Genomic DNA, 12,163 nt, shown 5'->3' on the forward strand with positions numbered 1-12,163 from the left:
GCAGCGCATGAAACTACACAAAGTTTCTTTTTGTTATAGTTCTGAGACACAAAATCTGAATCAACAGGTCACGCTTAAAGAAAAACTTTAGATTGGAATTGGCTAGCAGGTTCAAACTGGTCCTTTCAAAAACTAAACCGGCAAATTTTGCTCCCAGCAGATTTGTACCTGGGTCTGAATGGATGTAGACAGAGCCACACAATAAAGGGGAATTCTATTATATTCTATTATAGGTGTGAATCTGGATCACGATCGGGATTAGCTGTTCAAACCTTGAGCCAGTTTGGCATGTTTTCACCATCTCTGTCCACCGGGGGGCGCTGGTCCTCCTGCTGGACTCTGCTGCAGGCGAGTGGCAGCGGCGGGACGACGCCCTTCGTCACAAATGTCTGAAAAGAACCACAAAGTTGGGCCCCGAGTCATTCATTTGAAATGTAACGTTCGCTAATGATGTCACACGGTGCATAGTGAGGTCACTCTGATGTCACCTTGATGACATTGTCAGGTGCTCTTGGGCTGCTCATCTCTCTGACGTGCTTCCTGAAGTTCCATCGACTCTTACAGAGCAGGTATGAACTGATAAGCTCGTCGGACTGAAATGCTCCCTCGAAGTGTTTCAGGCCGAGAACGATGAGACTGCACAGAGGCATGATGGGAAATATGTTTTTACTGAGTTCAATGAAGAACAGAAGCCATAAATTTACACAAAGTGCATGTGAAAAAATAAAATGTAGGAAGTGTGTGTTTTTTACCAATCCTCTCCTGGCGTGTATAATGTTCTCAGGTTCCTGCTGTGGAGGGCGGGGTCTAGGCTACAGACAGGAAGTAGTTCTGGGTATAGGAACACGGGTCGTGTGGCGAACAGCCAGGCGGTGTCGACAGGCAGCAGAGGGAAGGCAAGACCTAAACAGAACCAGAACAAGAATCTGAACCTGGATCTGTTTGGTGCATCAAACATGGCTGACAGGTAGCTTGCCCTTACTGTTGGTTGCAGGGGTCATCTGGGGGAGCCAGCGTCTGGAGGCTCGAGTGGGAGGAGCAGGTGGAGGCTCGTCCCTCTGCTCCACCTCGTGCAGGAGGTCCAGTGCACCCTGCAGGTTACATGCCCTGAAACAGCTGAAGGCGCAGCCTTGCTCCTGATGGTGGGCGAAGTGCTGCAGCTCCTCCTGATAGTGGAGGTGCTCATTAGTGCTGGTTCAGTTTCATCTTATTCACACAGCAACAAGTCGCCTCAAGGCGCTTTAAACTGTAAGGGCTGGGTTTAAAAAAATAATGAATTTCCTGATTCAAATCTATTTTAGTCTGAATAAAGCGATCTCGATTCTTTAAAATCCTGAATCGATTGTTAAATATAAATGTATTTTATCACAAATTCCAGAATCAGCTCAAACAGGACATGAGAGCAGAAACACAGAGCGTGGATCGTCCACAGACGCGCCGTTGGGGCTGAAACACACAGATTCTGCAGGTTTCGTCTCTCTGACCAAAACTGACTGAACCAGCAGCCAAAGAAGCTCAAACTTCACGTTTGACAAACATCGTCATGGATTCTCTCTGACTTTGGCTGTTTCACTCCCCACACAGCTCTCTCTCCCTCAGTCCACTCAGAGACCAGTTTACCATCAAATCTCTGTTTTCTGCATTATTCTCTGCTTATCACGCTCTGCTACTGTGCTCGGTGCTGTCGTCCTCTGACAGCAAAGCCTCATTTCTGCTGTTTAAACTGAAGACATTTAGACTTCAATGATTGCTCAGCTGTGTCTGTAATCAAACCTCTGTGACTCTGCTTCACTCCAGCAGCATCAGGTCATGTTCACATGTTGATTCATGGTTTTCTTCAGTTTTTGATCGACTGCAGAATATTTTTAAGGTTCTCTGCTATAAAAAGCCAGGACAGGAACACCTGCTTCAGACACAAAGACGTCTGCTGTGATGGTCACACCTCTGATGAAGTCTCACAGTGTCAGCTTTGTTTTATAGATACAAAATATGGATATGTGCTGATAGATGATCAGAGTTATAATATTTCAGACTGAGTCTGAATCGAATAGAAAATCAGTAGAAATCAGTAACGACACCCAGCCGCAACTGTAAGGTAGACCATACAATAATAGAGAAAAAAACCCAACATATGACCCCCTATGAGCAAGAACTTTGGCGACAGTGGGAAGGAAAAACTCCCCTTTGACAGAAAGAAGCCTCCGGCAGAACCAGGCTCAGAAAGGGGCGGGGCCATTTACTGTGACCGATTGGGGGTGAGAGAAGGAAGACAGGATAAAGACATGCCGTGGAATAGAGACAGAGATTAATAACAAGTAATAAGTTCAAGAGCTGAGGAAACGCCCACCAGGTAAGTGCCCACTTGCCCTGTTCAGCTATTGTAGGTATAAATTGAGAAGTGTTTACTGACCAGGTAGCGTTTGGTGATGGAGGCTTCATGATTCAGGGCAGCAATGTGGCGACTCAGCAGGTGAACCTGTGTCAGCAGTTGCACATGCTAGGAGAGAAAGGGTCACATGATATCAGGCAAACACACCTGGAGAATAAGTGGGTGAGACAGGTAACCTTCCATACCTGCTGCAGCTGGTGCTGTAGCTGCAGTTTCTGGGTGTGGTCCAGTTGGAGGGAGGGGCCAATGCGACGCGGCAGCACTAAGACAGAAGCAATGGTATTGTGAGGTTGGGTGGGTGTGTCCTTCAGAGTTGAGGAGAGGTGATTGGTCGTGTCCTGCAAGGCTCTCCGCTGCTGCTGAGCTTCGTACTGCTTTCTGACCGTCTGCCGCCGCTCTGTTAGCATGTTGGCTAACGGTGCCTCAAAGCTACGGGCAGCAAATGGAGACACTGTAAGCGAGCGTGTATCACATATTCTGAAGTCTGATACTTAGCCACCGAGTATTTCACGTGTAAGTAGGTGGAGCATCATAGACAAATTGTTTCCTCTCAGCGTGACTCTTCTTCACAAGATCTGTGTGAAGAAGCAGCAGCAGAGGACACTAGTCTTCCTCCCGACCCAAACAGCCACAGCACTTCTCTGCTGTGCCGTCCCAACGGGAGGCAGCACCGTGCGCCACTCCTGTGTGTGTGTGTGCACAGGTGTTCACCTCACGCCTTGAAGTCTCTTCATACATGTTCAGATCACAGCAACTATGATGAAACCACCTTTACATCATATAATCTTGACATCAATGATACAGAGTCAGAATCAGAAAAACTTTATTTATCCCCAAGGGGCAATTAACATACAACAGAGCAGCATGACTTTGAAGATAAGCACAGGGCATAAAGCCTGTGAAGGTTCTCAGTAATCCAGGTCATTGTAGTCTAAGAAGCTTGCAAAGAAAAGCGTCTGGACTTCTTTAAGTTGCTTGAAGACGTTTCACCTCTCATCCAACAAGCTTCTTCAGTTCTAAGGTCAAATAGTGGGGAGTCCCAGATTTAAACCCAGTGGGAGTTTCCCCCCAAAGAGGGACAAAAGGACCCCCTGATGATCCTCTACCTACATCGGAGAGACCAAACAGCCACTTCACCAGCGCATGGCACAACATAGAAGAGCCACCTCCACAGGACAAGACTCAGCAGTCCATCTGCATCTTAAGGATAAAGGATACTCTTTCGAGGATGCCAATGTTCGCATTTTGGACAGAGAGGACAGATGGTTTGAAAGAGGAGTGAAAGAAGCATCTAAGTCCACTGTGAGTGACCATCTTTGAACAGAGGCGGGGTTTACGACACCAACTCTCTGCCATCTATAATCCAGTTTTGAGATCCCTTCCCAGACGCCTTAACGCCCACTCACATCCTGGGCCATCTGACCTCAGGAATTCGCATGATAAGGTGGGGCCAGGTTTCACAATGAACACACCCGAAACTCTGGCTGATTGGGACCCACACCCAGTTTCACACCTTGGCTCAGGTGATTAGAGGATCATCAGGGGGTCCTTTTGTCCCTCTGTGGGGGGTTTCTCCCACTAGGTTTATATCTGGGACTCTCCACCATTTGACCTTAGAACTGAAGAAGCTTCTCGGATGAGAGGTGAAACGTCTTCAAGCAACTTAAAGTCCAGACGCTTTTCTTTGCAAGCTCCTTTGACTGTCGGCTTACATCCAGAGTTCTCTGCTGCTTAAATTTTTTTTGTTATGGAAAAAAGACAGGGGTGTTGGACAGATCTATATTTAATTTAAATGAGGATTTACTTAAGTCATCAAGAGTTAACGGTTTTATGACCAAAATTACATTTAACCAACATGAGTTTATTCAAATTTTATTTGCAAGTCCAGTTTGGGTGATGAAATTAAAGATAACACAAGGGAATAAAATAATGCACATTCATGAACGACATCTTTACCTATAGATTTACTTTAAGCTTCATTTCCGACAGATTATGATTAATCATAAAAACTATTTTAAGTTGGAGATGTGAACTTACTTCGAATTATTTATGTTGTAAACTATTAATATAAATCAGGTCACTTTAACCTTGCTGAACTGAGGTAGCAGGTTTTTTTTGGATGAAGTGGCCTAATCTGAGTTTTGATCATTTGTTGAATGATTTGACAAGCAGTTGGGCACTATTAGTTTTAGTTCTCCTCAGGGGAAAGTTCTGACAAAAGCTACACCAGAAAAACATGGAGGGTTTGGATAATTGCAGCCTGTCGGTTCTGAAAGGTAGGCCAAGCATATGCATATTTATGCAAATTAATGTCTAAATGAATTTTGTGTTGCACACACTGACAGTGATCCTACATAGAATCAGTTTTATGTTGTCAGATCAATAATATATTTAATTACATTTAAATGTATTTGACAAAATGACCATTTGGAATAGTTTCCTTTTTTTAACAGTGAAATGTATACATTTAAAGAGATGTACAACTTTTATATTTCTGACAGTTACTGACTTTTATTTACAGCTGCCAACATAGATGAGGTGTTGCTCCACACCCTCAGTAGGGATGATTTAAGGGACCTGCTTCCAGGGCCTGAAAATTTTATGAGGAGGAAACAGTTGTGGGCTCATGTTCACAAAGAGGCAAGTTTTTCCGCTTTTGATTTAAAAACACCTAGCACAACACATTTTGTTTAGAACTCCTGTAATATAACTATTTTCGTTTTCTTTTTTAGGATGAAACTAAAGAAAAGGCGTCTCATGGATATCTCACCATGTGACCAGGGAGAAGATTATGATGCAGATTCAAGTGGTGGATCAAACATGCTAGTGTATGTTAGTTTGCCCCCTAACATACACTAATGTGCCACAAACAGGACTTTAATATCACCAACCATTCCCATGTTATTACCGTGTATCCACATAAATGGCCCACCCTGTACTATTGCACCGTGAGCCTAAACCTGCTAGTAACTTGTTTCAGTAGACTTCTTGATGCATCTCAATCATCCAGGGAAGTAAATCTCCAAAAAATTGATTCTGTTCATCTGGACGTAGCGTTTTCTGGGAGAAACGTTTCGTCACTCATCCAAGTGACTTCTTCAGTCTCAGCTGACTGCAGGTTTCCCCAATCTTATAAACAGTACATTTGCAAAATGACTGAAACAGCCCACTGAGGGAACAATGGTCTGGGAGGTCAGTTCCTTAATATTAATTATGCAAATTCTCATGACCATTGATCAACAACCACTGACCAAAACCCACTGATCAAAGACCTCTGATCAATGGCCATGAGTACCATTCACAGAGAGTTGGGGAATGGCTGCAATCACAGCATTGTAAGACGGTGACAGATGTAACCTTAGGCCCCCTCCTTGATTCAGAGATGGTCTTTCCCTTTTCATGTAAATGGCCTCCTTGACTCCACGCTCAAACCAGCGTTCCTCCCCGTCCAGGATATGTACATCATCATTGAAAGAGTGTCAACTACCACCACTTCCCCTGCCAGTGGCGGACTCCCTCAGACATCGGTGCGTTGGTGGTTCTTTGTGTCCGGGGATAGGCGTCCAGGTACACACCGGCTCACTCCTTGGCGGCCGCTTATCGGGGCCTGGAGCCTGGGGCTCGCTCGGGCCACTTCGGAGGTGGGGTGCCCCCGGCCTCTCGGCCTGGGGCTCGGTCACTCAGGCGCGGCTGGCTGCCGGCGGAGCTCACGGGCGCGTCACTGCAACTCCCCCTGGCTTCTGCTCCGCGGCTGCTGAGTGAGCCCTCATCTGGGACTTTCCTCAGCTCTTTCTGGGACAGTGGCGCGGCTGCCCCTCTGTTGGTCTTCCTTGGTCTCTTGTGTTCTGGGGGCCTCTGGATGTCTGGAGTTTTGATCTCCTCCATACCTGCTTCATGCCCTGGAGGACGGGGCTGTGGCCCCCCCACACCCTCTAGCAGATCATTACATGAAGGAACCTTTTAAATACAAGCGCGTCCATGCTCACAGGTGTACACACGGGTGATCACACCCACAAACTACACCCTTTTTGGCTCCTACCTCAACGCACACTGTTCTGTTGATCTTATGTGCTGCACAATAATGTTTAATATTTAGTATTTACTGTCATATTCCCATATATCATTGTGATGTTGTTTATTCTATTACTCTTGTTCTCTTCTGCTTGTTTTCTTTTTTCTTTCTCAGCAGGTGACCCAGGTGATTGATATGTGTTTTTTTTTTCTGCTCATTCTGTTGGTTTTTGTCTTTTGCCCTTCTCCCCCGTCCCTCTTCTCAGCTGTTTCTCTTTCCCTCTTTCTTTCTCCCCTTCTTTCCCCCAGTCAAGTCTGTCCCGTATTCAGTAAGTGAAAATAAAATAAACAATAAAAGGTGAATCAAATGGACCATTACGGCAAGGCTGGGATGGTCAGTTTGGTAAACTAAATCCGTTGGGCATCTTTCTTTGCCTTTAGACAATAATTCTGATGCAAAAGAGCCAAACGGGACAGGCAAAAAAAAAAAGAAAAAAAAAAAAAAGGAAAGAGTGTCAACTGGCCTGTAGGTGTAAATAGACTGCAGAGTCCTGGCCTGATGAGGTAGCTCTTCTGTGTTGTGCCATCCTCTTAGCCAGAGGTTGTTTGGTTTCCCCGATGTATAAATCCTGGCAATCCTCCTGCACTTAACAGCGTACACTATGTTACTGTTTGTGTCGGGGGACCCGATCCTTGGGGTGGACCAATTTTTGGCGCAGCATGTTTTGGGGTTTAAAAGCCACAGAGACCCGGTGTTTAGAAAAAATGCAACTCAACTGCTCCAATACTCCTGGGTATGGGATGGTCTAGCCTTCAGATTAGCGTCACTGCTGTCTCGGTGGAGTTTAATAAACTCAACTCTATCTAAAATATAACAGGACACTGGTGTAAACTCTCGACCATCTCACACTTCTGTTTAATTTTTCCTGTTTTCTGTCTGACGTTTATTCAGCTGTGTGAAAAAAACCCGGGGGATTAGTAAAGTTTTATTTTATCTAATCTAATAACTTTAATCTCAGCCAAACCGATTTACTCACGAACAAATAAATGGTAAATGGCCTGTATTTGTATAGCGCTTTACTAGTCTCTAAGGACCCCAAAGCGCTTTACACATTCAGTCATCCACCCATTCACACACACATTCACACACTGGTAAGCTACATTGTAGCCACAGCCACCCTGGGGCGCACTGACAGAGGCGAGGCTGCCGGACACTGGCGCCACCGGACCCTCTGACCACCACCAGCAGGCAACGGGTGAAGTGTCTTGCCCAAGGACACAACGCCCGAGACTGTCCAAGCCAGGGCTCGAACTGGCAACCTTCCACTTACAAGGCGAACTCCAAACTCTTGAGCCACGATCGCCCCGGAGAGAGCAGCTGCTGCCAGATGTTCTAAACATCAGACTCCAGCTGCTTCTCTCTGTGGTTTCATGAAGCTCCAGATGTTTCCATGGGTGATGCGATTGTGGTGATATTTTAAATTTTTTTTAAAAACTGTTTTTTAACATGTGTTTGTATGTTTCTAAGCTGAGCATCATGCACTGGGATGCAACTATCAGTACCGTAAAGCCTGTGGCACGTTGAACTTAGGGCCAGTCTGTGACGGGGGCTCCTCTTCCTCATGCTCCTCCTCCTCAGCCACCACCTCTTCTTCTTCCTGGAGCTGCAGAGGAGAGGAAAACAAGAAAAAGTTTGAAGCCTCGCCCACATACTGACGTTAAAGACTAATCCTGTGAGTGTAAAGTGGCATCGAGTCAAATTTGCGGAAACAAAATAAGAACTCACAGTTTCAAAGAGTTCTTCTAGCAGCTCATTTACTTCCTTCTCTGAAAAACAAGACGCAGAATTCACAGTGAGGATTCTGACACTCTCAAAGCTCCGCCTCCTCCTAACTGCACATCACTTACTGGTGATCTGCACAGCCCGGTCCGTCCTGTAGTCCTCCAGGTCGGGTTCATCCAGGTCCTCTGGGAAGTTGTACTCGGGGTCGTCGTCATCTTCGGCCTCTTCTGAAAACAAACATCAGCTGTTTGCCGTTAGACAAAACCATAACCTTCCTTTTCAACTCAAAAACATTTTTCTGAGCTTGTTTTCCATTTACGACATATCAATAAAGTTTGTCCAATCCTGGATGTTCACCATCAGCATGCTTCAGCAGCTTGACTTTTAAAGGTTAAAAAAAACAAAAACAAAACAGGTTCACAATTGGTAAATGGACTGATTCTTATATAGTGCTTTTCTACTCTCCCGGAGTACTTGAAGCTCTTTATGCAACATGCCACATTCACCCAATCACACCCATTCTCGCAAGGACTTTGTCTAAACTGAGTGCTTTCTAACGACATTCACACACTACAATGGAGGCATCGGAGAGCAACTTAGGGTTAGGATACTTGACATGCAGACTGGAGGAGGCAAGGATAAAACCACCAACCAATCAGTAGGTGACCTGTTCTACCTCCTGAGCTACAGCCACCCCACCACATTTAAAATTTGAAGCCTCGAGCAGCCAGCGCCATCATGACCTCTAACCTTCAAAGTCGGGGGCCATTAGGCCCTGCAGCCACTTTGCCCAATGGCGGTCCTCCTCCCGCTGGGCAGTGCTTTCATCGTACATGTCGGCCGTTATGTCAGGAGGCAGAAGCTCCGCCTCCAGCTGACCCAGAGGTACGTCTACCAGAGGATGCTTGGAGCGTGTGCGGTACGCCAAACTGCTGGAGCCATTATCAACACCACCATCAACATCAGATTTCCTGTCCAGAGACTGAAACACACACACAGGTGCAAGATCAAACCAGACGGGACACATCACAGGTATTTACCCCCCATCCTTTTAATAAGGTGAGAACACAAAGTCTGATATCACACAGGTCCTTCAGTAACAGGAAGTGTTTAAAAAGAGTTTGATATGCTGTTCCCTGGTGTTGCCTGGTTAGATATGTTACCTGACTGTAGGTGTAGGAGGGGCTGCAGTCCAACTCCTCATCAACAGCCTTGAGTCTCTCCAGGAAGGACGATTCAGCAGGAGGGAGGAGCTGAGGCGCGCAGGTGGAACTCATCTGGTCGTGCGGGTTTCCTTCATATCTCTAAGCAATAAGCCAGAGGTCAGAGCAGCTTGCAGGGTCAGAGGTCACTGTACCACTTTGTGGTGGTCAGACATCAGCAAACCTGCAGGGAGCTGTCCATCCTCAGGTGTGTTGGAGACTTGTTCTGGGAGCCCAGGTGCATTCTGGGAGGTGAAGCCAAGCTGTCAGCATCACTGAGGAATGTCTGTCAAGATGAAAAGGTTTGTACAGATGGAAGTCCTGAAATTTTCATTTATGCAAGTTCTGACACTCCGAGTGAGTGTGTGTGTGTTTGTATGTGGCATCATGTTTGAGCGAGAAATGAGGCCTCACAGAGTGTCAGAGTCACCTGCTGCAGGTGAGACTGCACACGTGCTCTTCATCCTGTTTCTGGTTCTCAGAGTTTGGATTAGTGTCTCTTACTGATAACCTGGATCTCACATGTGTGACATCATGACTGCACAGTGAGGTCAGTTTCCTGAGGACAGCAGCAAGGCGAAAGGTTAAAGACTCACCTCCTCAGCTGTATCTTCCTCCTCTTCTTCATCAGGACAATACTCTTCATCAGATGAGTCTTCATTATCCTCAAGTTCAATGTCAATAAACTGAGGGGCCTGCGGGACAGACAGGTACGAGGGTAAAGCGTCACTGAAACTGACAACATTTCAAATCCAACTTAAAACATTTGAACACAGGATGATGAGTTTACCTTGTTCACTGCAGACAGACCCCGGTTCACAGGCTGAAAGCAGACACACAGGTCAGGCTCACAGGTAAACTGTCAGAGAAGATTGTGGGATGCTGAACTCACCTGAAGGCTCTGTTTGAGTCTGGACCGAGTCCAGATCTTTGGCTCCTGATGAGAGACAGGCAGAAAGATATGTATTTTACATACATACAGAAAAAAGCAACAAATGCCTGACAGATACAGGTAGACACCAACAGGTGAACAAACTCACAAACATGGGAAGGTCCTGAGTGTCTCTGATTGCCGCTTTCATCATGGCAACCACACGCTCATCAGTGATCACCTCCTGAAACACACACATGTCTGAGTGTACGTGTTAGTGTGCGTTAAAGTGTGTGTGTGTGTGTGGTGGCGTGCTGCTCACGTGCAGGATGGCGCGCACGTCGCTGGATGTCAGGTTCAGCTGTTTGGACTTCCTGTCCAGGTCAATATCCAGTCGTCCCAGTTCATCATCGCTAGTCTCGACGGTGACCGCTCTCTCTCCCATCATCCGCCCACCTGAACAGGAAAGTCCGGGTGTGAACAAACGCTAGCTCTGCCTCCTTTAGCTGATCTTTACACAGCACAGAGGGAGGGTAACTCCCTGTAACCCTCCCCTGTGCAGATCAAATGCGGCCTGCACACAGACTGAACCAGCCAATCAGATCAATCAATCAATCTTCATTTATAAAGCACTTTTCATACAAAAGGAAATGTAGCACAAAGTGGTTAAAAGCAGCCCACCCCACCCCACCCTCCAACTCACTCCCCACACTCTCATTAACATAAACGATGTGAATACACACATACCCCCCCACACACACACACACTTAGAGTAAAATTGGGCTGGGTACGCATGAGCCACGTGAGGAAACACTATGGTAAATGGCCTGCATTTGTATAGCGCTTTTCTAGCGCTTTACACTACATTCAGTCATCCACCCATTCACACACTGGCGATAGCAAGCTACATTGTAGCCACAGCTGCCCTGGGGCGCACTGACAGAGGCGAGGCTGCCGGACACTGGCGCCACCGGGCCCTCTGACCACCACCAGTAGGCAAACATGGGGCTAGTATCTTGCCCAAGGATATTTGGCATGCAGCCAGGAGGCAGCCTGGGATCGAACCACCGACCTTCTGATTAGTGGCTGACCTGCTCTGCCACCTGAGCTACAGCCACCCGATATATAATAACAGGGAGCCGTCTGCACCGGGAGCCGGTCACAGACCGCAGCCTCCGGGCTGGGCACACAGCAGGAAGGAGGCAAAGAAGCCCTCCAGCCAGGCTGAGAGGACCCCAGAGCCCCAGCAGCCACGGTCGATCGCCCGGTGCAGAGAGCGCCCTCCGAGGAAACACTGGAGATATGACACAATAGGATATATACAGGGCAAAACAATAAAGTAAATAAGAACGGGATACAATATAAATATAAATGGAGTAAGAAGATTAAAAAATGAATAAGAATAAAATCAATAAATATTAGGTAAAACCTAAATTAATAATAGAATAACAGGATAGAATAAATAAGCATAAAATAAATAAACGTTAGGTGAAAGCTAAATTAAAAAGGTGGGTCTTGAGCCTGTTGTTAGAAACATGTACGTTCTCTGCGGCCCTGAGCTCCTCCGGCAGGCTGTTCCACAGACGAGGACCATACCACTGAAAAGCTGCCTCTCCGTGAGCATGTGTCCTGACTTTAGGGACAATCAAAAGGCCAGTACCAGAGGACCTCAGGGTCCGCGAGGGTTCGTATGGTAAAAGCAGATCTGAGAGATAAGAAGGCCCAAGACCATTAAGACATTTAAAAACCAATAAAAGAACTTTAAAATCGATCCTGAAACACACGGGGAGCCAGTGCAGCAATTCTAAAACCGGTGTAATGTGGGCCCGCCCTCTGGTCTTCGTCAGCACACGAGCTGCCGAGTTTTGCAAAAGTTGTAAAGTTGAAATATTCTTTTTGGGAAGACC

The 12,163-nt window shown here is 46.5% G+C and overlaps 1 protein-coding gene across 1 annotated transcript in view; it reads right to left on the minus strand.

Annotated features, from left to right (window-relative positions):
- The window catches only part of gon4lb (gon-4 like b), a 36,333-nt gene that overhangs the window by 12,780 nt on the left and 11,390 nt on the right, over window positions 1-12,163 (minus strand). The window contains exons 3-19 of the mRNA XM_085366770.1: window positions 10,579-10,712; window positions 10,426-10,500; window positions 10,278-10,322; window positions 10,176-10,208; window positions 9,982-10,080; window positions 9,570-9,671; window positions 9,347-9,487; window positions 8,934-9,165; window positions 8,309-8,410; window positions 8,187-8,227; window positions 7,964-8,064; window positions 2,575-2,818; window positions 2,411-2,497; window positions 983-1,166; window positions 753-903; window positions 489-636; window positions 273-389 (exon numbers count right to left, since the gene is read on the minus strand). Coding sequence (XP_085222896.1) covers window positions 273-389; window positions 489-636; window positions 753-903; window positions 983-1,166; window positions 2,411-2,497; window positions 2,575-2,818; window positions 7,964-8,064; window positions 8,187-8,227; window positions 8,309-8,410; window positions 8,934-9,165; window positions 9,347-9,487; window positions 9,570-9,671; window positions 9,982-10,080; window positions 10,176-10,208; window positions 10,278-10,322; window positions 10,426-10,500; window positions 10,579-10,712 — 2,036 coding nt within the window. The remainder of the gene's footprint in view (window positions 1-272; window positions 390-488; window positions 637-752; window positions 904-982; window positions 1,167-2,410; window positions 2,498-2,574; window positions 2,819-7,963; window positions 8,065-8,186; window positions 8,228-8,308; window positions 8,411-8,933; window positions 9,166-9,346; window positions 9,488-9,569; window positions 9,672-9,981; window positions 10,081-10,175; window positions 10,209-10,277; window positions 10,323-10,425; window positions 10,501-10,578; window positions 10,713-12,163) is intronic.

This window comes from Diplotaxodon limnothrissa, linkage group LG11 (assembly GCF_057381915.1).
Source record: "Diplotaxodon limnothrissa isolate DT_005_m linkage group LG11, D_limnothrissa_male_GT1.1, whole genome shotgun sequence".
NCBI classification, from domain to species: Eukaryota; Metazoa; Chordata; class Actinopteri; order Cichliformes; family Cichlidae; genus Diplotaxodon; species Diplotaxodon limnothrissa.